General features: G+C 54.2%; 1 protein-coding gene across 4 annotated transcripts in view; it reads right to left on the bottom strand.

Annotated features, from left to right (window-relative positions):
- Positions 1–4,114: 4,114 nt before the first annotated feature.
- The window catches only part of CORO2B (coronin 2B), a 127,217-nt gene continuing 108,154 nt past the window's right edge, over positions 4,115–23,177 (bottom strand). For 3 of the 4 annotated variants that reach the window (XM_046008738.1, XM_046008736.1, XM_046008737.1), the window contains exons 4-12: positions 16,954–17,103; positions 16,149–16,313; positions 14,211–14,327; positions 13,977–14,081; positions 13,376–13,472; positions 10,039–10,151; positions 9,626–9,716; positions 9,281–9,420; positions 4,115–6,085 (exon numbers count right to left, since the gene is read on the bottom strand). In XM_046008738.1, coding sequence (XP_045864694.1) covers positions 5,954–6,085; positions 9,281–9,420; positions 9,626–9,716; positions 10,039–10,151; positions 13,376–13,472; positions 13,977–14,081; positions 14,211–14,327; positions 16,149–16,313; positions 16,954–17,103 — 1,110 coding nt within the window. In that variant the 3' untranslated portion in view covers positions 4,115–5,953. The remainder of the gene's footprint in view (positions 6,086–9,280; positions 9,421–9,625; positions 9,717–10,038; positions 10,152–13,375; positions 13,473–13,976; positions 14,082–14,210; positions 14,328–16,148; positions 16,314–16,953; positions 17,104–23,177) is intronic. The other variant, XR_006818725.1, reaches the window with a different exon arrangement.

Below are 23,177 nucleotides of genomic sequence, written 5' to 3'. Positions count from 1 at the left end.
AGGTATTAAAAAAGAATTAATCCAAAGGACACTTGCTAAGCAGGGCGCAGCGGTCCTGCTGTTCTCAGTCCCCTACTGGGTGGCGCTAGTTTAACAGAGGTAGGAAGCGCCGTGCCCACCTCTGGGGCCGACCCTGTCTGTTGGCACCCCAGCTCGGGTTCCCCTCCTGGGGGCTCTTCTACCATGTCCCCCTCCCTAGCCCTTATCCCCCTCTTCTCGGCTGCAGCCCCCTGACCCCAGGTGTCCACTCTGAAGGCTGCCCTGACTGCTCTCTGGGCCCCCTACCCCCTACTCCCTGGAATGTCTCACCAGCCCCTGCCAGGCTCCCTGCTTCAGAGCTGCCCTCTGATTCTTTCCCCTCACAGCAGCTGGAAGAACGTGTCCATTCCGGCTTCTATTCCTTCCTTGGCTCCCGGTTGCAGTGAGTGGAGCCCAGACGCCCAGAGCAAGGATTTAGGGCTTCCGTAGTATGGCGGTGACCCCCTCTTCCTGTGCCCCAGGCCGCGCCTGTTACTCTCATCACTAACTTCCTGGACACCGGCAGGGTCGGCACTGGTGAGCCCCAGGGTTGGGCTGGGCTGTCACCAGCGGGCAGCAGAGGTCTGGCCTGGACCCCTGCTCCTCCCACCCCACCTTTTCTTCTTCCCCAGGCTTCCTGTCCCCAGATCTTCCTTCAGTCTCCTCCTCAGGCCCAAGCCTCCTGAAATTGCAGACTCTCCAGGTCCTCCTTGTCATTGTCCCTAAGGAAAGGGGGAGAGCAGGGAATGCTGCTCAAGGTCATAGAACAGGTCAGGTGCTGGGCCGGGACAAGAATCCAGATCCAGCCTCTTTCCAGCTCTGCAGGGCCGGTGGCCTTGGAGGAAGGAGGTGCGAGCGCCCTCCTCTGGCTGCTTCTTGGAGGCAAATGGGCTGGGGCAGTGAGAGGGCCTGGCTGCCCTTTTGAGCTTCCCTTCTTCTGTACTTGGTGCATTTCAGACTCTGGCTCATCCACGTGTCTGCTTTGTCATGGAGTCCTGGTGCCTACCATTGGATCCTTAATTCTGGGGTGGCATGGGAGGTGGCAGAAGGGACCCAGCTCAGGAAAAAATGGGCTTGATAGGAAGGCCATCAGCTGCCACCTGCTGGCTGGATTCAGGCTCCCAGCAAACTCTTCCTGGTCTTTGAATCTTGCCTTCATCACTGTGACCTTGAAATCCCAGATCTCAATCCAGGGTGCCCCCACTGCCCTCCTCCCACTTGAGCCCCACCCCTTTCCACTGCCCCATGTTTTCCTCACGAGGTGTGTTAACCCTGCTCATGCTATCATCCCAAACCCAGGGTCTATGAAGAGGGTACCAGCAAGGGCAGGGCTTAACCCAAAGGGGCTATCTACTAATGGGAAGTAGCTGGCGGTGTGACAGCCAGGTGTAAAGGAGGGGCTCAGAGCCAAGGAGCTTCTTAGGACTGCTCAGACCTGGCCCTGCTCACCTGTGCCAAGTAAGGCTGACCCATTTGTGTTCATGACCGAATTAAAATCCCAAGGCAAGACAGGCTGCAGGTGGTTTCCAAATAGAAACACATGTGCACAGAGAACAAGGAGCTTCTGCCAGCATCCCAGATAGGGCCCTCTTCCCCTCCCTGCTCCACACTCCTGCCGGGGAGGAAAGCAATCTGGTAATGCTTCCTGTGGTCAGGGTGAGTGTCTGCTCCTGCTCTGGGCAGCCCCTGTGAGTGCGTGTGGCCCTTCCAGACAGTAAGGCTGGGAAGCAGGGGCCTCATGGGGGGTGGGAGGTGGGGGGGTGTATTTTCACTATGACGCCATTTCCCAGAGTGAAGAAGCAGCCATATTCCACATGGTCCACGGGCAACTCAGGATATTTTGCTTAGCACCAGTCTAAAAAGAGTCTAGCACCAGTCTAAAAGGAGAGTCTAAAAATGCCTCAAGCCCATCTCAGAATCTCAGGAATCTGGCTGGAAGAACCCAGGTTACGACAAATCCCCAACCACTTACCCCACACTGAACCCAACAGAAGGGGAAGCTTATTCCAGCCTCCAGGGGTTCTGTGTCCCAGGGGGTGCCCATAGATGGACTCAGCCTGGCTGAGTCCAAGGGCAGGCCCGGTTCTTTCCCATTTCTGGGTTCCCAGTGCCCACTACTGAGGAGATCCAGCTACGCAGCATGGGTGGGACTCTGCTGAAAAATCACGTAGGTGCCTGGGGTGCAGAACAAGGAGTTCTAGGCATGCCCAGGAGGGACCTTTCCATAGAAGAGATGGATCTGGAGTTTAGCCTAAGACGTCCTCACCTGGAGCAAAGAAGGAGCAAGTATGTGGTGGGCAACATGGCAATAGAAGCAGGTTCAAAGAGCCATAAAAGGGGCTTGCTTTCCTAGGTTGTTACAGTCACCAAAGCAACATGGTAGGCTAGGCAGTCGTAGCTGGCAGAGGGATCGGCATCACAGACCAGGCTTGGAATGTTTTCTAGTATATGAGAACTAAAGGACCTAAAGACAACCAACGAGGGACTGATGGGTTATTCAACAATGCTGCTGGGGAAATGGGCTCCTTGGGGGAAATGACATTTGACCCTGACCTGGGATAATTTGCTATGATTTTGGTAGTGATTAAAGAGCTGCCCAGCTGGGCTCAGAATTGGGGATTCAGCAGGACAGAGGCATACAGGACACAGTTCTCCTTGTCCATCACCCGCTCCCCTGGACCCGGCGAGGAGGATGTTTCTGTCAAGGTAGAAGGCGTCTCTCTCAGCATCCCAGCCGGGAGCAGGAGCTCTCAACGAACGGACTCTCCGGGACATTAACATTTTTTTTTCAAGCTCAGGACTTGGTGCGTTGATCTAGAGCAGAAACTCTACAGGTGTCTTTGTTCGAACTCATCTTTGACCAAAGTCCTTTCCTGCAACCAAACCCTACAAGATGCCCTTCTGCTGTTTCCCTTCTGACATATTCTGGTTTGCACTAATTGAATTGGACACTGAGTGCTCTTGGTGATTTGTCCCATTCTCTCAACTGCTGGCCTAAAGGAAACTGAAGTGTTAGACCAGGGAGGGACCCTAGAATTGTCTTAGTCCTTCATTTTATAGATGGAGAAAGTGAGCGCCAGAGAGGAGTAGCGAGTTACTCAAGGTCACACAGCAGTCAGAGGCAGAACTGAGCCTGGACCACCCCTCCGGTCTCTGGCATCCTGCCCAATGCTCCTCTGCCCACCCTTTGCCATTTCCTCTCCAGCCCTCTTTTCTAAGACGGTCCTTGCTTTCCTCTGGCTCTGCTGAGCTTCCTGTGGTGTCCACCCTGCCACGTGCAGCCTGACCTCTGCTCCATGACGACCCTGTCTTGGTGAGAGAGGGAGTGTCTCCCGGTGGCCTGGCAGTCCCTGCCTACCATCCCTTGCCTCATGATGGGCCCCAGCCCTCCCTCTTGGACCAGATTCTGCCCAGCACTGAGTCTGGTGGGGGTGGGAGGGGTGGGGGGTGGGAACTGGGAGCATGTCGTCCTCCAGCTCCGGGCTCAGAAAATCTACGTCCTTGTGTGTCTTCCCCATCATGCCAGCTGAGTGACCTTGAGCATGTCATTGGTCTGGAGCTGACTACTCTTCTTGAACATGGAAATAATATTAGAACATAGCATGTAGAGCTGCTGCGAAGATCAGAAGAGCCAAGTAGATGGAAACAGGGAAGCGTCATTCCAGTGTCAAACACCAGTGTCCCCAGACCCCAAGCCAGGGCTGGATACAGAGCAGATGCTCATCGAATAACTGAAGCACAGTGGTCCCCAACTGGGGCAATTTTCATATCTTAGGGGATACTGGGTGATACCTGGAAACATTTTTATTTGTCACAGCTGGGGAGGGGTTGCTGTGGCATCTGATCAGCTGAACAACTTACAGTGACAGGACAGCCCCCACAGCAAAGACTTATCTGGCCCCAAACGTCGGTGGTGTTGGTTCCGAAGCCTTATTGTCGATGACCAAAAGTGTGAAGTGGTATCCATAGGTAGAGACATGATTTGTTGTTCTGGAAAGGCAAGAGTCGCGGCTGGGAGGCTGACCATCAGGATACCACAGTGACCAAGCGCCGCGGCCACCGGGGTTAAATGAGAGTGTCACGCCCACAGGTGGGATAAGTTGAAAACATTTTATTTCAATTCTATCCTTGGGAGGCAGCATAAATAATCACAGAAGACCACAAAGGTCAATGGGGGAAGAAAAAAAAGGTCCAGAAGTGTGAGGAGGGAATGAGAGCAGACACTGTCTAGCTGCAGGGGGCGGCGGGCCCGGAGACCCTGCTGTAGCTGGCCGAGAGGGTGGAGGGTTCTTGGAGGAAAAGTCTGAGGGCTGGGGCTTTCCCTACCCAGGTGACCTGGAGGGGCTGAGGGGGCCCCGGCCTCTGTGGAGGGATGTACTAGAGGGTGGCCACGGGAAAAGCAGGTGTGGGGTAAAATGCGTCTAGTAGTTCCTAGCTAATGAGTGAGGAGTGGACACCCATTTCTTGACCCCCAGGCCAGATCTCGCCCCCGGAACCGTGACTTTTCTGACAGCAGTGTTTACAGACTCTGTGGATAGTGGGAAATGACGGAAGTAAATAAGGAAACAAAAAAGAAAATGCGTAGAAGACCAGATGAAATATGGCGTCTCAGAGAGTCCCGTGACCTTGGGCCACGTCTGTGTCCTCATCGGCAACATGGAGAGAAGGCTCCCCACCTCTTGGAGCAGATGCGAGGCTTGAGTGAGGTCCTACGGGTCAAAGAACCGTGTAAACTTTAAAGTGCTATACGGGCATAAGGGGCTGTGGTCCTTCTACAAGTGTAAGGCTGAAAGTGGCTGAGACGGAAGTGGCGAGGGACAGGGGCGGAGCGGCCCCTGAAGTGATCAGACCCCTTCCGCCCTGCCTTCCCCAGGGCTGAGCCCCCCCTTCTCAGCCCTGGCTTCCAGGGGGAAGGGGCCTCATCGGGAGGGAGTCCCCTGGGGAGGGGGTGCACAGGGCGGGGGCCGGGAGCGCTGGGCGGGAAGGGCCTCAACTGGGCAGTGTGGCACGCTGGCACTACTGGTTTGGGCAGGCGGTAGCAGTGGCTTCCAGTTCTCATTCTCCACAGCGACGTGGGCACAGGGGATGTCCCCATGTGACTGGCATCTTGATGCGGGGGGAAGGGCCCGGGCCCGGAGTCTGGACACGTTGACCTTCTGGGTGACTTAGTAAGTCGCTTCCCCATTGCAATCCTCAGTTCTGGCCTTCGCGAAATGGGGACCCTATTCCCTACCCTGCCTACCTCACAAATTAAACGGGAAACGGGTGTTCCAAGAGCTTTGAAGAGAATCATGGGAAGGCAAGGGGTCCTTATGGCCTTGGTGAGCAATCCTCTTAATTCCCTGAAGACAAGAGAGAGGGGGCAAGAGACAGAAAGGAGCTGGGCTGCTTGCAACCCTTGTCAGGTGAGCCAGGCTTGCGGGGCTGTCAGGGAAGGGAGGGAGATGCGGGGAGGGGAGGCAGAACAGCCCAGGCCTGTAATCCAGCCCTTACTGGGCCAACGGCAAGGGTGCTGCGAGCCCCGGCAGGGAGAGCCGAGATGTCCCTGCAGTCCCTTGGCAGGGGAAAAGTTCAAGTTCTCCGTCTACTGGGGTCCTGGCTTCGCCCTCTGCTCCCTGATCCATTGAGGGTCACCCTGCAAGGAGTCCATGGTCTTCACCCCTCCAAGGGGCCTCTGAGGATCCTGGGGTGGCAGGGAAAAGGGGGGGGGTCTCCAGCAGTGGGTCTCCAGGAGAGGCTGGGGACTTTCCCAGCAGGAGGTCGAGAGGTCAAAGGGCAGCTTCCAGTCCTCAAGGTGGCAGGTGGGCGTCCTCAGGCGGTCCCCAGCTCCAGTCCCGGCTGTGCCTCTGGGGGCGCTGGAGAAGGGGAAGTTAAGGGGCGTGTGGAAACCGCGGAGAGATCAGAGGTCAGCTTAGAAGGCAGCCCTGCCGGGGAGCTAACAGTTCTTGGGACTGTTGCGCAAGTTTTTCAGCTCCAGCTGCAGCTGCCGAATGCGGATGTCCTTCTGGGCCAGCTCCTCTTTCAGCCGCCGGATCTCATCCTGCTGCCGGAAGAACATTCGGAGGAGCTGGGGAGGACGCAGAGGGGCGGCGGCAGACGGGAGAGAGCAGGTGAGAAGGCGATTTCATGAGTGGGTGTCGCGCCTGCCCTACCCCCGACCACCGCGGCCTCCGCCCTTGTCCCCCGGGGCCTGCTTTAGTGTCCCCAGAGGCTCTTGTCCCTGCAGCGTGCGCTTCTCCAGACCCAGCTCACGGCTCCTTCTTCCCCTGGGAGCCCAACACCGCCCACTTTCCCAAATATCTCGAGCTCACCCTTTAAGGGTGCAAACATAATACTCTTATTTACCATTGTGAATGGGAACCTTTCTAAAATGCTTTGTATCCTTCTCTTCTTAAGGAAGCTCAGATACAGAATGGAAGCCAGGTTTTCGTCTGCGGGGGGTGACTGTCACAGCCGCCAATGTGCGCGCTGCGCGGGGATTCCCGGGAGGGTTGGGCATGGGCAAAGCAGAGGGATCGGACAGCCCTTCACTGGGACAAGTCCCTGGATTAACCAGTCTCACCCCTTCCACCAGAAAACAGACTGCCAGATGCCTGCAAGACACTGAGCTCTGCAAGACAGTGGACCCCATGACAACCCCCCGCCTTGAACTAAATGTTCCTGATGCACACTTGTGGGGGTCCCCACACTCCTGGGTGTGAACTGCACGTGTTCTTGTAATTGTATACTTAAGTGAGATAGGATAGACACTGATGAAATGGTTTGAAAATGTCCCCATGAAAACTAAGTTGCACGCATTAGATAAAGGGGATGCTAAAGGAGTTGCTCCTGAGTTGGGTGCCGGTGGTGTAAACACAAGAGATCGGGAGCAGTGTATATCTTGCTTGTCCCATCGTGGTGACCCGGCTGTATGTGTTTGTCAAAACCCACGGAACTGGACACTACAAAGGATGACTTTTACCAGCGGGAAATTACACCCCAATAAATCTGTCTTAAAACAAGAAAAATCGGGGGTCAGCTCTGAAAAAAAAGGGGGTGATTTATTTGTGAATAACATAGCAGGTTCCCAGCCAGGAATCTCCTCAAAGAGAAGTCTTGGTACTGCATCAAAGTGGGATTTTTGTGTGTACGTATGTGTTTATTTTACTGTGTCAGTGTATGTGTGTCAAAGTGAGCACTATTTACTTAATGCATTAAAGGAAAATTAATGGTTTGAAGAATATCTCTATCATTTTGATGATTCTTTAACTGACTTTTTTTTTTTAACCAACAAATTGGTACTGGTTACATCTTTTTGGAGGGATGATGTACTCTTTGCCCCTGCACTCAATGATCCCACACACTCCTGTGACTTCCAAGTTCTGAAAATTCCTCTGCATAATCTTTTGGTCAGCTTTTGTTTAAAAAAGCAAAACAAAGCAGTGTTATTGAGGTATAATTCACATACCATAAATTCCACTCATTTTAAGTGCACAAGGAACTGATTTTTAGTAAGATTCAGCATTGTATTAAGTCTCCTCCCCTGTATCAGGCCACCAGTTTATCTTCCCATGTAGACAATTTCCCATGTAGACACCATTTACAATTTACACAATTTCCCATGTAGACACCATTTACAGTCCAGTTTTCTAACTGGTTGCTCCCAATCGGCTGTGTTCTTCCCAAGAACAAAGTGCATAAGCTTTAGTGCAGACAGATTGTGACATCTATGTTGCCTGCCCAGAGACCCTTGAAAATTTCCCTCTGGATCATTTCTGTTCATGGAAACAAGTGGTAGCAAAATGTTACTTGGTTTCAGTGCTGCTCAACCCTGCCTCCCCCACACTGGGTACTAGAATGGAGCTCAGTCTCTTGTTACGGCCCACCTGGGCTATCCCAGCAACTCACGTACCTTCTATCTTCTCAGGTGATTAAAAAAAATTTTTTTTAATGGAAAATGCCAAATAGATAATCGTAAATTGGTGTGATAAGAAACTTTTAAGATGGCCCCTGTGTTGCCCCTCCCCTCAAGGGTGGGCTGGACTCGGTAACTTGCTTCAAAGGAATAGAATATGGCAGAAGTGATGGGATGTCATTTTCAAGGTCAGGTTACAGAAAGACTGTGACTTCCATCTTGGACACCTTCTCTGGCTCATTCTGAGGGATGCCCAGCTGCTATGATGTGAGCTGTCCTACAGAGGGGTCCATACAGTAAGGACCTGAGGGAGGCCTCTGGCTGAAGTTCTGTGAGGAACTGAGACCCTCGGTCCAACAACCCATGAGAAAATGAGTGCTTTCTTGGCAGCAGATCCTTCCCCGGCTGAGCCTTCAGATGTGGCTGCAGCCCAGTTGCCAGTTTAACTACAAGGTCGCATAGAGACCTTGAACCACAGGCATCCATTCTGAGCTACTAGGAGATAATAGATGTTGGTGGGTTTAAGCCACTAAGTCTGGGGATGATGTTTTACACAGCAACAGATAACTAATATGGGAAGCCTCACTGAACACTTCGTATGGGCCAGGAAGAGTGCTAGACCCTTGGGAAATATCCTGTCTTATTCCTATGTGTTAATTCCTGTCCACACTTCACCATGAGAAAGGTCAGGAAACTTGCTTGGGCCCAGCCGGGAGATGGCAGAGCCCAGATTCAGATGCAGATGGGTCCATGTAGCCTTCTCTACTTCAGCTGCATCAGGCCAAGATCCTGGCCCAGGACATGCATCTGTGAACCCTGGCCTGAGCCAAACTCGGCCCCTGGTATTGGCACCAGGGTCTGGAGGTACGGTGCAAAGGAGACTTTGGGGGACCTGGGTAAGACCCAGCCATGGCTGCCCCTGAATGAGCTGCCCCCATTCTACAGGGTGCAAAGTACTTTCATAAACACAGCCTCTCCCCCAACAAACAGGGGACTGTCAGACCCCGTCCTTGCCACAATGCCAGGGAGGAAGGCAGTGCTGAAAGGCATGAGGCCAGGCTTCCCTCTGTTAGTCTGCAATTTAGAACTCTGGTAACAGCAAATGACAGCCCCTTTCTGGAATGAAACACGGGATTGTGTGGGTTAGTGAGGGCCTGGGTGGGTGTGGGACATCAATATCCCTGCGTATCCCAGCCTCTATTTATTGGGGTCAGAGGCAACGGAAACCAATAGCAGGCTACTTATGGTATTTGTCACAGAGAGAAAAATGCCCCAGATGCAGCTGGCTTAAAGGCCTGAAGCCCATAATTGAAATGTAAAGGTCTCGCTCTTCCAGGACCCGTGGAGGTAATAACTTATATTCCTTACCTCGTTCTCTGTCCTGGGCGGGACATTCTCTAATAAATCTATTCCATTGACCACAACACTCTTCTTTTCTTTGATGGGAGCCTTAAATACCATTTTTGAGGACTTCTTATAGCCTTCCTTCAAAGACATCAGCACGGGATCTACGGAAGGCAAGGGAAACGTTCATGCTGACAGTCTGGTGGCGTGTCAAGTGACGGCCTCTCTCATCACACCATGCTTGACAGCTGGCCGAGTGGGTGTGGGGGGGTCAAGTAGGAGGCTACACAAGGGGGCAAGGGGTGAACCAGACTGAAGGCAAAAGCTGCCATCTCGAAGCCTCTCCTGGGGAGCCCACCCCTGGCATACCTCGGTTGATGCCCCCCAGCCATTCATCGGGGGTCAGAGCTGGCTCCGTGCCTGGTGTCATGGGGTAAATGTCTTCCTGGTAGGAATCCGACTGCAGAGGGGGAGCAGAAGAGAACCAAGAGAACCCCTGCTCTTTGGCAGCCCCTCCTTGCTGACCTGCCCCCGTGCTCCTGCTGTTTTGGCCCCCAAGCCTTAGCACTAGGGCTTGGATTCCCCACCCTGCATTCATCAGCAAGGCAGACTGTCCCCACCCTAGAATGGTCCCCATCTGTTCCCCCGCCACCCCTAAATTGGGCCTGAAGACCCCAGTCCATAGGACTTTCTTCTTCTGGGTTCCTCAGGTTTTAGTCTGTGGCAAGCAAGCTAGGACTCAATGTGGGGGTCCCTCGGAAGCCCAGCGCGGCCTCACTCACCCTCCGGGGCACGATCATGGAGATGGGCTCGATCAGGCCCTTGAGAGTCACCAGCTTGTAGAAGCGGAACACCTCACAGGCCGACACGTCCAGCCCGTGCTTGGGCATGACCCCTGTGGACAGGCACACGCAGCTCCATGGAGTCCTGGGGTGCCCCCGGCAGCGCCCCTGAGCTCTTAGCTCTTAGGCTAAGCTTAGAGCTTAGGAGGCAATGACCTATGCACAGGGCAGCAGGGGGGCTAGGGGCTGGGCTCCGTCCTGGGTCTCAGAGAAGCCCCTCAGGCCAGACCTGCCTCACCAAAGTGCTTTAGAATTGGGGTCTTTTGTACCGGGAAGGAGCTATTGAAATAACTGAGTCTATTCCATTCTTTGGATAGATGGAGCTCCTGCTGGTTGAGGGGAAGGGGCTTGCCTCAGGTCACAGAGTATGGCTAGGGAGGGCCACAGAGCCTATCACCTTGTAAAATAAACCGGCTTCCCTAAGCCTCTGTGTCCTTAGAGAGAACAAAGGAGAGAGAAACCTTCCCAGTTCACCCTCGAGCCTGAGACCCTCAAGCCTGAGACTGCTGTTCCGTTGTACACCTGGGACTGACAGGGAGTGGGTGTGTGTGTGCGTGCGTGTACTACCTATCCACATGTGTGCACTAGCCACTGTTCCGGACAGTGGCGTCTACTGTATACCTACTGAGGAAACTGAGTGGTGTGGGGTTAGGAACGTAAGCTCTGGGGTCGGACACACCTGATTCTGAGTCCTGACTCTGCCCCTCCCTCTGGCTGGGAGATCTGGGGCAAACTACTAGGCCTCTTTGAGCCTTGGGCTCCCTGGCTGGTTAGAGGCAGACAGTATGACTCTTCATGAGTCGGTCAGGAGACTGAATGCGAAGACGCTCCTTGACTGCCCGGCATCATCGTGAGCACAGATAACGTGACCTTCTTTTTCCGGGAGGTGAACCTGAGTCAAGATTCCGGCTCTCCTTGACTGGAATGGAAGGCTGCCCTTCCAGATAAAGGAATTCTAGGAGCTGGAGGGAAGCACTGTAAAGGTACCCAAGCAGGATTTAGAGCCAGCAGACCTGGCTTTGGATTCTGGCTCTGCCACTTAGGATCTATGTGACCTGCCTGGGGTGAGTTACTCAGCCACACTGAACCTATGACATGTGCCTGGCCCTCGATGGATGCTCCACAGTGGCCAGAGGTGGCGGTGGGGGGAGGAGAAACAGTTTTCCTTGGTTCCTCCCTCCCCCATCTCTCTTCCTCAAGTATTGCTGACCCTAATTCCTAAACACCTGCCTTCATCTCCCCATCTTCCTGTTGCCTCTCCAGTTACCATCCTTTCTAGGCTTGAAGCTCCTAGGGGCCTCCGACCTGGTCTCTCGGCCTCCCTCTTGTCCTTTCCAAATCCGTTCTCCCTACCAAAGCCAGAGCAACCTTAGACTCACATTTCAGACCACATCATTCTGTCCCATCGCCCACCTGTCCACCTAAGACAAAGAAAACCCTCCAGAGCATTCCCAGGAAAACCCAAACTCCTTCCCCTGTGTGACAGTTAACTGTATGTGTCTGTGGGCTCAGGTCGCCCTCCCCAGGCTGGATGGCCATCATCCAATCTGCAGATGGCCTGAACAGAACACAGGCAGAGGAAGGAGGGAGTCACTCCTTTTTCTCCTGCCTCACCGTCTGAACTAGGACAGCTCATGTCATCTGCCCTTAGACTGAGGTTCACACCATCAACTCCTTTGCTTCTCGGGTCTTTGGTCTTGAACTGAATGATACCACCAGCTTTTCTGGGTCTCCAGGAAGCCAACAGATCATGGGACTTTTTTTTTTTTTTAAGATTTTATTTATTTATTTGAGAGAGAGAGCATGAGCAGGAGGAGAAGCAGAGGGAGAGGGAGAAGCAGATCCCCTGCTGAGAGGATCCTGGGATCATGACGTGAGTCAAAGGCAGACACTTAACCAACTGAGCCATCCAGGCACCCCAATCATGGGACTTCTCAGCCTTCATAATTGTGTGAACCAGTTCCTCATAAATCCATGTATATATATTTATATGTTTTATATATAAAATATGTTATATATATTTCTGTTTCTCTGGAGACCCCATCACGAATACATCCTTCTAATCCATCCCATGGCATCTGATCCCTGCCCTCAGCTCCAGATTCATGTCCCAACTCTCTCCCCATCTTCTGCTATATTAAAGAGTCTGTACTTAGTCACAGTGACCTCCATTCTGTTTCTAGAACATGCCAGGCTCATTCTTGCCACAGAGACTTTGCATTGACTGTTCCTCCTGCTGGCCCTACTCTTCCCTCTTCCCGCCTTTCAGATCGCGGCTTAAAAGGCCACACCCACAGCCAGGCCTTCCTGGACCACCAGGTCCCAAATAGCCCTAGTCACTCTCTGTTCTATTGCCTTATTTGAATCTCTGCCTAGAATTTATGACCATCCAGGATTTTCCTTCTTTATTTGTTTATTGTCTGTCTCCCTTTAGTGGAATATGAGCCCCACAAGAGAAAGGCTGGGTTCTGTATTATTTACCACTGTGTCTAGGGGCGGCGACCTGGTAAGTGTTTGTTGAATGACTGTGTGAAAGAGCAGGAGGAACAGGTGCTCTGCCAGGTGCTCTATCCAAGCTTTACAACAGCCTTACCTAACAGGCTGATTTTCCTTATTTTACAGATGGAGAAACTGAGCCTCAGTTGAATCCGAATGTAAACTTAGGTCTGACTCTGAAGTCCAGGCTGCTTTTTATTCTACTCGATGAAGAGGTGACGGTGAGGAGGTGGAGAAGACAGAGGTGGGGAAGGCTGAAGTCACTGGGACCTCAGGTATATCTCTGGGCCACCATCTTGCTGTCAGTCACTGAGGTGGGTTCTTGGGCCCTTCCAGCACTGATGACCTGGAAGCTGGCTCTCAGGTCCTATCCATAACACCACATCCCCGGAGGGAACAAGCCAGACTCGGGCTCCAAGGGAAGGAGGGAATGCAGAAGAAAGAAAAGGAAATTGGAAGAAACTTCTTCCAACTGGGTGATTCCGACCCCGAACAGGGAATTGCTGAATGATATGTGATGCCAGTGTTCGTTGACAGGAATGAACGTTTTGCTGCAAGACTTTAGTGGTGGTAGAATGTGGGGTGTGAGGAACATCTCACCCCTGACCTCACTCACTCACGATGTTCTGTCAGTCCCGGGCCCTCTGGGGAGACTGGGGGTGCAGTGATGGGGACCCATAGCTAAACGTCCAGTCTCTTGTTCTATGGTATCATAGCCCGGGAAACCTCCAGACCCCTGAGGTCCTGAAACCCTGGATCATAGCTCTGGACCCCTCCTTACCTAGGCCTTTCTGCGGGGCTGGGGAGCGGAACTCCATGAGGTAACTCAAGAAGGGCTTCTCAGTGCTGATCTCGTAGTACCGGATGTTTCCGTCTCCCTGGGGGGGAGGGAAGGAGGTGAGGAGAGTGAGGGGTGGTCTGAAGAAGCCTCTGATGTGTCTCGGGGGTGGTCAAAAGACCAGGGAGACCTGGCCTCTAGACCCGGGCCGGCCGCCACAGGGCGCTGACAGAGATGAGGGGGTTGGGGCGCCCGTGTGTGGAGACAGCACTTCTGATACATGAGGCCACATTTGCCAAAGGGCGCCTGTCAGGTGCCTCAGATGCTCCCCATGAGTCACTGTCCTCTACACTTCTGGCTCTGATCCTTATTCTGGTGTAAACCCCACCCCCGTGCTCCTCTGAAGTCATTCCCAGACGCTGACCCTTCAGTAGGAATGAATGGCAGACCCGAGGGCAGGTTTGGAAGGAAGGAAGGGAGAGCCTGAGGGGAAGACCAGAGAGGTTAGCCTGCTCTTCTTAGGGGGCAGGGCAGGAGCAGAGGCACAATGGGGGTGGGGTCTCCCACAGGCTGCCCGTGCCTTCCACCACCCATCTTCTACTACCTTTCCAGCCAGGTAGAGCATGTGGGTATCAGCATCGTAGAAGGGGAACAGGAGGCCTGACAGCCCATCAATTTCCTCCTCGATCAGGGGCATGGACAGGTCCTCCTGGGGGGATGGGTAAAGACCGGTATCAGCTTATGTCCAGGCAGGATGGCACCTTACCTTCCCCGACCCCAGCAAAGCCCCGAGAGTGACCACCCTTCCGTGTCACCATCCAATGTCCCCGTGGCTGACCTGGTCCCAGAGGGCGATTTGTCTTGTGTTCCACCTGGAGACCCCGGTTGTGAGAAGACGTTTCATGTTTCCCAGGAACACCACCCGGTTCACTCTGTGGTTTTTACAGTTTGCCTCCTGGTGGGGACAGAGAGAGCTGGTAAGTCAGGGCCCCAGATGCTGGGGAACTGCAGTGGGCTGAATGGGGCTCGCAAAAGATAGGTCCAGGCCTTCATCCCTGGAGCCCGTGAGGGGTCCTTAACTGCCTTGCATTAGACAAGTGGGCCCAAAAGGTCATCACGAGCATCCTTGTGAGAGGTAAGAAAAAGGGAGGCGCTGCCGACACACAGAGGAGGTGATGTGACTCCAGAAGCAGAGACTGGAGTGAATGCGGCTGCAGGCTGGAGGAGGCGGGGAAGAGTTCTCTCCAGGAGCCTCCAGAGGGAGTGCAGCCTTGACTTTGGACTTCTGGTCTCCGGAACTGCAAGGGAAGCACCTGCATTGCTGTAAGCCACTGATGGGGGAACTTCCTTACAGCGCAAGACTTATGCAGGTGCCGGGGAACAAAGGGGCCCTGGGGCCGGGAATCCAGTCCTCTCTGCGGCAGGGGTGGGGTGGGCGGGGTGGGAAGGGAGAGCAAACCAGGTGTTCCCAGCGAGGTCTCTCCTCCAAGCCTCACGACAGTAGCTGCTGGAGGGGACCTCTGAGGATGAGGGTGAGGCTCAGGAGCACAGGGGCCTCCCTGGGTCACTGCTCCACGACGTGCTTCACCTGGGGCTTCTTCTAACAGGGCCATCCTCCGCCTCCTTTCCCCGCTGCCTCTCAGTTCATGACCCTTCCTCCTCCTCCTAACACGTAACAGTCCTTTGCTGGGATGAGTCAGCATCAGGTCAGAAACCAGAGGCTGGTGGAGGAGCAGTGGGGAGACCCAGGCTGGCATCACTTCTGGTGCTGCCCAAGGAGGGTAGCACCCAGGAGGGCCACCTCCACGACCTGTGTCGTGTCTGTGAGGTGGAGCTTGGGTTCTCTGTTCCTCTGCTCAGCGCGGGCTCTGGGGGCCACTGGCTGGGCTTGAATTCTAGCCCCAGATGTAACTGAGCCTCCGTCTCGAACCCTCTCCAAGCCTCGGTTCACCCGTGGGAAGCTGGAAGAGTAGTTGTGCCCACCTTAGCAGGCTGGCAGGAGGATTCAGGGACACGGCGAGCTCGGAGTCAGTGCTGCTGGATACTAATGATGCTAATAACTCTGAGTGTTATTATCTATAATGGTAAGTAGTTGATGACTTTCTGCTCTTGCAATTTCTGACTCTTCCAAGATAAACAGCACCAGGTCAAGTATCAATCCTTTCTCGTGTAGGAGCTAAACCTCACATTTGGTTCAAATTTTCCACCCCATCTAGCCCCGTGACTAGCACACAGCAGGTGCTCAGGAAGTGTTTGTTTCTTACTCCCAGATGGCATCTAATCCCTTCTCCACAGTCAAGACCCAGGAGACCCAATGACCAAGCTGGAGCCAAATTCACCAGTAGCCTCCCCACTTGGAGCTGTCCCCTGGGGCCCGTGCCCTGAGCCATCTCCCTCAGGCTATTCCCATGCAGGGGACTGGGCAGCGAGTCCAAAGCCTCCTCTTCCTGGGCCCATGCTGGGGTTTGGGAAACACCCTGGGATTTGTGTGCTAAAGGGTGTCCCCTGTGCTGCCCCTGAAGGAGGCCAGAAGAATCCCATCTAGGAAGAGGGGTACATTGAGGATGAGAAAGGGTACCAAGGTCCCTCTCCACCCAGACCAAGGCAGGGTTTCTGTGAGTTGAGAAGAACCCAGAACACAGGGGCTGGTCCATGGAGGTGTAGGCCGGGTGCATGGGAGAAGGGGAGCCGGCACAGCCGTTTCCTCTAGGCCTGACCAAAAGCCAAAGCCCAGATCCGACACCTTCCCTTCCCCTCAAAGACTGTGGGGCTTCACCTGCAGGACACGGCCAGAGCGGGGCTCGATCACGCGAAGCTTCTTGTCCTTGCACGTGGTGGTGAGCAGACTGCCGTCTGTGTTGAAGGACATGCAGAGGATCACGTCCGAGTGGCAATCTATCATCTTCACGGGCTCACCCACGTCCAGGTTCCAGATGAGGACCTGCGAGGGTGGGCATGCCAGAGGCATCTGTCCCCGGTCTGCTCCCTAGGGTCCTGGGAGAGACGCCCCATGCTGGGTTGGGGTGTGCTGGGAGGCAGAAGGGGGGCATGAAACTCTGTATCGAAGGCTGAGGCTCCTCATCCAGCAAATCCTCTACCGTCCCTTGGCAGAGCCCAGCCCCAGCCTGGGGAGGAGCTCGGTTTCTGCTACTAGCAAGAAGGATGAATGTCGCTGCCCGGGGTCCCGTGGTTGGCACACCACTTGAGGGCACGCCATTCTCCTCCCTCCAGCAACTTTGATTGCTCCTTTTTCCTACCAAGAGGGCAGTAGCCACTTCTAGATTTAAGAAGTGGCTCTGGAGAGGGTCTGGGCATGGAGTGGGCATTCTCTTCTAATCTCTTAGGGCCAAAGGAGTCAGAGAGGTGGCCGCTGTGGACCCCAGGAATGACAGGGTGCCCCAAAGATGCCCCACTCTGTGGAATGAACGAATGGGTGAACAGACAGGATGATGTTGGTCTACACGTTCAGGAGAGTAACAGTGATCCTTATAGGTGGCTCCTAAAGAGATCCCTGCCAGCACCCCCCTCCCCGCAACCCTGCACTGAGCTGCTCTGGCCACAGTGGCTGCCGGGCTGCTCACCTTATAGTCATAGCCGGCACTGAACAGGATGTTGTTGGTGGTGGGGTGCCACTCAACCAGCCCCACGCGCCGGCTGTGCCCGTGCAGCTCCAGGAGAGCCTCAGTCATGTTCCGCTTCAAACCCCCCTCGGGGATCTCCCAGATCCGCACCTGCAGAGGGGGACGGGGAGCCGAGGCTGGGTGGGCAAAGGCCAGGGGAAGCCCCTGCCGGCCCTCTCCCTCAGACCCCAGGGTCCCCCAGATCTGCGCCATGGGGCACTCCCTGGCTGGTCCGGTGGGCAGAGCCTGACTGAGGCGGGGGGGAGGCTCCAAGGTGCCCGGCACACAGTAAGCAGCTTTTGGTGAGCGTTGTATTAAGTCTGCTTCCCTTCCCACACCCTCCTAAGAGCTCTGATCTCAGCCTCCGCAGCTCTGTTGGTTTCACACGGCCCTGTCACTCACTCTGCTCCTCACCAAGGTGGACTTGAGAGCCCAGGAAAACCCATCTGGGAGGCTGGGAGGCCCAGAGTCTCTCCCGAGAGGTGAGGCTCCAAGGGGTGGAGACCATCTGATGTTTGGAGCCTGTACTAGGAGGATGGGCAGAGCCTGGACACAGCCGCGATCTGCAGTCTTGTGGAAGCTGGGAAAGAAGCAGAGAGAGCAGGGCACCTGGGTGGCTCAGTGGATTAAAGCCTCTGCCTTCAGCTCAGCTCACGATCCCAGGGTCCTGGGATCGAGCTCCGCATTGGGCTCTCTGCTCAGCAGGAAGCCTGCTTCCTCCTCTCTCTCTGCCTGCCTCTCTGCCTACTTGTGATCTCTTTCTGTCAAATAAACGAATAAAATCTTAAAAGAAAATTAAAAAAAAGAAGAAGAAGCAGAGAGAGGGGCACCTGGGGGCTCAATCCGTTAAGCATCTGCCTTCGGCTCAGGGCCTGATCTCCAGGTCCTGGGATGGAGCCCCAAGTTGGGTTCCATGCTCAGTGGGGAGTTTGCTTCTCCCACAGCCTCTCCCTCTGCCTCTCCCCTTCACTTATGCTCTCGCAAATGAATAAGTAAAATCTTTTAAAAGGGGAGGGCAGCAGAAAGAGATGACGAGTTGAGAGGAAGTTGGGATATACGGAGGAGCAGAGAGCAGAGACCATGTGGCCCCAGAGAGAGAGTGAGCAGCCTCTCTGCCATCCTTGAGCACCTCCCGGATCACTGACATCAGCCCCGTGGGTTTCCACCTCCCAGAGGCCAAACGTACTCTGCCTAGTTGCAACTGTTTCATCCACAGATGGGAGAAGAACCCTCTTTGCCTAGCCTTGCCTCCTGGTGGAATAAAATGAGATGCTGGGTGCCCAGGTTTGTAAACGGTGAAGTGTTCGTGAGACCTAAGGAATTCTAATCCTTGTTATAATCGTTGTCATCACGAATGCTATTGATTGTGCCCTGACCAGAGAGGAAAGAGCGCGCGGCTCTACAGCGTAGGGCATCCTTGAAGCAAGTCGTTTGAAAATCTGAACTCCATCCTTGCCAGTAAGGAGAAAACCTGGAAAAACAGCTTTGAGATACCATTTATAATTTTCTAAAGTAGCCAACTGGGAGGTGGGGTGGGGGAGAGCCAGTGCTGGCAAGATCGTACTGGAACTGGTGGATGAAATGGGCGTTGGTAGCATTATAAATCAGAGTCACTCTTTTGGAAGCAATCTGGCAATCTTTAGCAGGAACCATGAAGACATTTATGTCGTATTCCTTGATGTGGTAATTTCACTCTGAAAATCCGATAGAAGCAAAAAATCCCCGTGCATGAAGGTGTTCACCGCCACACGGAAAATTTAGAAATACCAAAGTGACCAACATTAGGGCGACAATTTAATACGTCGTGTTATTATGCAATATTGGCTGGTCAGTGATAATTCTGAAGCCTATGAATAAACGTGGAACTCCAAGGGCAGTCCTTGGAACAGGGGGGATGGCTGGGAACTGGGGGTGCCCCCGAGGCGATTCCTGTGCTGGTTTCCCTTCTTCTTGTGTTCCCCGAAGACCCAGCTTTGCACATTGAGACACAGGAGGCGTCAGGGTGAGAAAGGCAAGTTCAATCAAAGTTTGGGGTTGCCCTTCAGTGAACCCTTCTCAATTTAAAAAACACGGCCATGGGGCGCCTTGGGTGGCTCAGTGGGTTAAAGCCTCTGCCTTCAGTTCAGGTCATGATCTCAAGGTCCTGGGATGGAGCCCCACATCGCATCGGGCTTTCTGCTTAGCGGGGAGCCTGCTTCCCTCTCTCTCTCTCTCTCTCTGCCTGCCTCTCTGCCTACTTGTCTCTGTCTGTCAAATAAGTAAAATCGTAGAAAAAAAAAACCCAAACACAGTCAAGAAAAAGTTTATAATCAGGGGGCAATTTAAAACATGTTTCCAACATTGCAGTCCCCTGTGGTTGCTGCAGTTCTCCACAGAGAGCTGGTGGCTGGGGGAGGGTTGGGGGACCGAGGTGACACAGAGGGGACCCAGCAGGACCCGTGGTTTTCCCCCAGCGGGCCCTGTACAATGGCATTTGAGGTGAGGTCTGATCTGGAAGTGGAGGAGAGGGTGGGACAGGGACCCGTGCAGATGACTGTGTGGTCACCAGCAGTCCTCTTGCTCCCATGCACTAGATGAAAATAACCCTTGAAGAGAGGAGACCAGTGCTCTGGTGGGACACACACACGAGGACACACGCCCGCGTGCACACCTTCCCCTGCCCCCACTTCTTTCTCTTCTACCCGAAGGGAAGCTGTTTGTTTACATGTATTCTCCTGGAACTTGCTTTTCTCCTGTAATAGGTAGCAAGCATCTTTCCCCCCTGGTACCCCTGGATTGACTTTCTCTTAGTGAGCGGCCAGAGGGACATCTGTGGCCTGACTCTGCCATGATGGCTTCACCACTCTCCATTTGCAGACACCCAGGCTCTGCCCACCTTTGTCCCTCTTCCAAGTCACTCTATGCAGAACAGCCCTGTAATACGTGTTTGGGTGCCAGTACTCCTGTAGGGCGTGTGCCTCCAAGTGGCTTCATTTTTTACCAGTTACTATGAGACTGTCCCCGAAGCCCTCCCAGTTTTCGCCAACAGAGTCTGAGAGTGCCTCTTTACCCCGGCTCCGACTATGCCTTCAGAAACAGACTTCTGCCCACCCGACAGGTGGACAGTGCCATCTCACTACCCGGGTTTGCGTTTCTTTGCTTCCCAGAACTACTCGGCATCATTTTCTGGGTTCCTTGTTGGCACGTGAGGAGGGAGCTCTAGAAGTCTTTGGACTCTCGAGGATGAGACTTTGCGGGTCAGAGTGACAGGCCGGTGTGGAAGCGTTTGGGGTTGAGGACACCTTCTACGGTAGCTCGAGGACAGCTGACAAGTGTGTACCCATGAGCACTGAAGCAGTCGGTGACGAAATGTTGACTGAGGCAGGAGAGCGGCCTCCGGACTTTGAGAAAGATCTCCGAAACAGAGAGGAGAGCCTGATTCGTTCCACACTGCCTTCTGTGAGCCAGACTCCTGCTAGCCACGGGGGTCTCGCTGAGCCGGCTCCGTGCCTGCTCTTGAGCAGGGAAGCCATGGACACAGAGCTGGAGGGGCCTTGAATCCAGTCTTGCGGGGGTAGGGGGCAGTCAAGGGTGGGAGGGTCCGGGGAGAGCAAGGCTAGAATACAGCATGTTGGCTTAAGTTTGAAAAGAGAGCTGGGGATGGGGGGAGGAGGAGGAAGGAGACGGAGAAACGAACAGCGCTTGGGTTTGGGCACGGTGGGTGGGGAAAGCGCAGGTGCGTCAGCCTGACAGGTGTGGAGCAGGCTGGCAGGTAGCAGAGGAGGCCGGAAGCCTCATTGACATTGTGTGTCACACCCGGTCACCGAGACCTGAGGAAGTTCTGCTTGGGCGAGTCTCAGGAAAAACCCTTCCCCCCACAACAGCCTAATTCCTGAGTGTCCAGCTAACTGAGGCACATCATCCCTGGGTAATGTCCCCATGCCAGAGAAGGCAGAGGCACAAGGGAAACTGAAGTGAGGGTCCACTCAGGCTCTAAGCCCCCTCACTGGCTGAATGACCTGGGAACACCAGGTGACCTCTCTGAGGCTCAGGCTCCTTGTCCAGATAAGGAACAGAGATATGCCCACCATTGAGAGGCGTGTGGGTTAAACTAAACTGGGCTTTGTGTCCTTGTGAGTGGGAGGCTTTCTAGCCAGATAAGCTGACTCGTTAGGAAGACAGTTCTGCCCAGGAACCCAAGGGCTAAGCTAAGGGGCTGGGGAGGGCGGGCTGCGTCTGTGCCCTGGTTTAGGCTCTGAACTGGATCCAAGTCTCAGGGAGCAGAGGCCCACAGCGGGAAGCCCAAAGAGCCGTTTTCACCAAGAACTGTTAAGATGTATGATCTACTGCTACAGCAAATAGTTGGCCATAGGCACTCCGAGGAGGAGCTGGAGTTCCTAGTGGGCCTAAGTAGCTGGAAAAGGAATTCCAGTCCCTCGGTATTCAAGGGATTTGTTTGAAGCAAAGAGAGGATGGGTGTGGGAGGAGCCCTGTGGATCTGCTCAGAGGCTGCTTCAACAGGAAACTTGATAGGGCCAGACAAACCGGATTTCTGGAAGGAAGGGGTGGAGAACTGTGGCAAAACGCTCCCTCTAGCAAGCCCACAGGGTCCCTTCTCAGGTCCCTGGGTCAAAGTCAATCCAACAAAATATGCTCCGTGTCTGCCTGGGTCCCACATACTAGATGCAGAGCAGCTCACAGTTTCGTGGGGGAGACAGCAGATTGTGCAGACAAGGCTAAGGCAAGATGGCCAATAAGAATGGTGAGTCAAACTACAAAACCAGGGACGCCTGGGTGGCTCAGTCGGCTGGGCGGCTGCCTTTGGCTCAGGTCATGATCCCAGTGTCCTGGGATCGAGTCCCACATCGGGCTCCTTCCTTGGCGGGGAGCCTGCTTCTCCCTCTGCCTCCGCCTACCACTCTGCCTGCCTGTGCGCTCGCTCGCTCCTCGCTGGCTCTCTCTGACAAATAAATAAATAATCCTAAAAAACAAAAAGCAAAAAACAAACCAAAAAAACCCCTAAAACTACAAAACCAAGTGTCTTTGCCCTTGGGGAGGGGTCAACAACCTGAGAGCTTTGCAGTCTGACAAGCTCTGTTCAAATCCAGGCCCCGACAGGCAGCCCAAAGCCTTCCTTCTCCCCTGGATTGAATCTGACACCTTGGAGAGGCCCTGTTATTCCTGCTTATCTATCCCCACAAAGAGAGCAGCTCCCCAGTGCGGGGTATCTAGACATCACCCTCTGCCAAGTCATCACACACTGAACGGCTGACTCCTCCATACAGGGGTGGGATCTTCTAAGTCCCACCTTGGCCTTCCATGCAAGGAACAGGGCCTGGCAAATCCCTTTGGAATTGGAGCCAATGGAAGAATCCTAGAAGCCCAGAAGCCTTGCCTTCACCTCAGCAGCCGGCTCGGCAGTGAATCAGCACCCCGACTTGGAGGGAGCCCACCAGTCCTGGCTCTGGCTGGTGGTGAGCTGGGTAGACGGGGATTCACCCCTGTACTCCTGGTTTAGAAGGGGTGGGGGATTTCTCTCTTGGATTTTGAGGTTCACCATTCAGCTTAGTCCGTCTTTTGGAAACCAGTGACTGAAGGCCTACGCAGGGGCTCAAAGAGCAAAGAATGAGAAGCAGTGGAAGGCGCCCCAGGTGTCTGACTTCAGCTTGCTGACTCCCCAGGGGCCCTAGAGTTCTCAGTAGACAAGAAACACGAACCATTGTGTCTTCGTTCCGCTCTGATGCTAAGTCCAATACGAGCTCCATTTGATGGGAGGGCAACCTGTGCCCAGAGAGGTAGAGAAACCGGTTCAAGGTCACAGGCCTGGGAAGTGGCAGAACCTATAGACCCGTGGACCCCTGAGCCCAGCAGCTGCTTAAGGACAAAGGCACACTGCCACTTGCTCTGCAGTCCCAGGTCTGTGGGTGAGGCCTTGTCAGGCCGTCGACCTCTCTCGGGCCACTGTCCTTCCATCTCTGAAAGGGCCATGGTGCTCCCTTCCAGTTCCAAGCAGTATCAGTTCTCTAGTGTGCATGCGTGTGTGTGTGTGTGTGTGTGCGTGTGTGTGTGTAGAAAAGAAGGGCAGGGTGGTGGGTGGTTTCTGGCTGCTTCCTGCAGGGCTGACATCCTGCCCCATCCCACTCCCAGCTCCTTGGGGAGGGGCATGCTCTCTGGGAGGTGGGGGTGGGCTGGGAGGGCAGCCTTTG

This window comes from Meles meles, chromosome 6 (genome assembly GCF_922984935.1).
Source record: "Meles meles chromosome 6, mMelMel3.1 paternal haplotype, whole genome shotgun sequence".
In the NCBI taxonomy this organism is placed as follows: domain Eukaryota; kingdom Metazoa; phylum Chordata; class Mammalia; order Carnivora; family Mustelidae; genus Meles; species Meles meles.
Note: the sequence above shows the minus strand (reverse complement) of the source record. Positions and strands in the feature narration are given on the sequence as shown.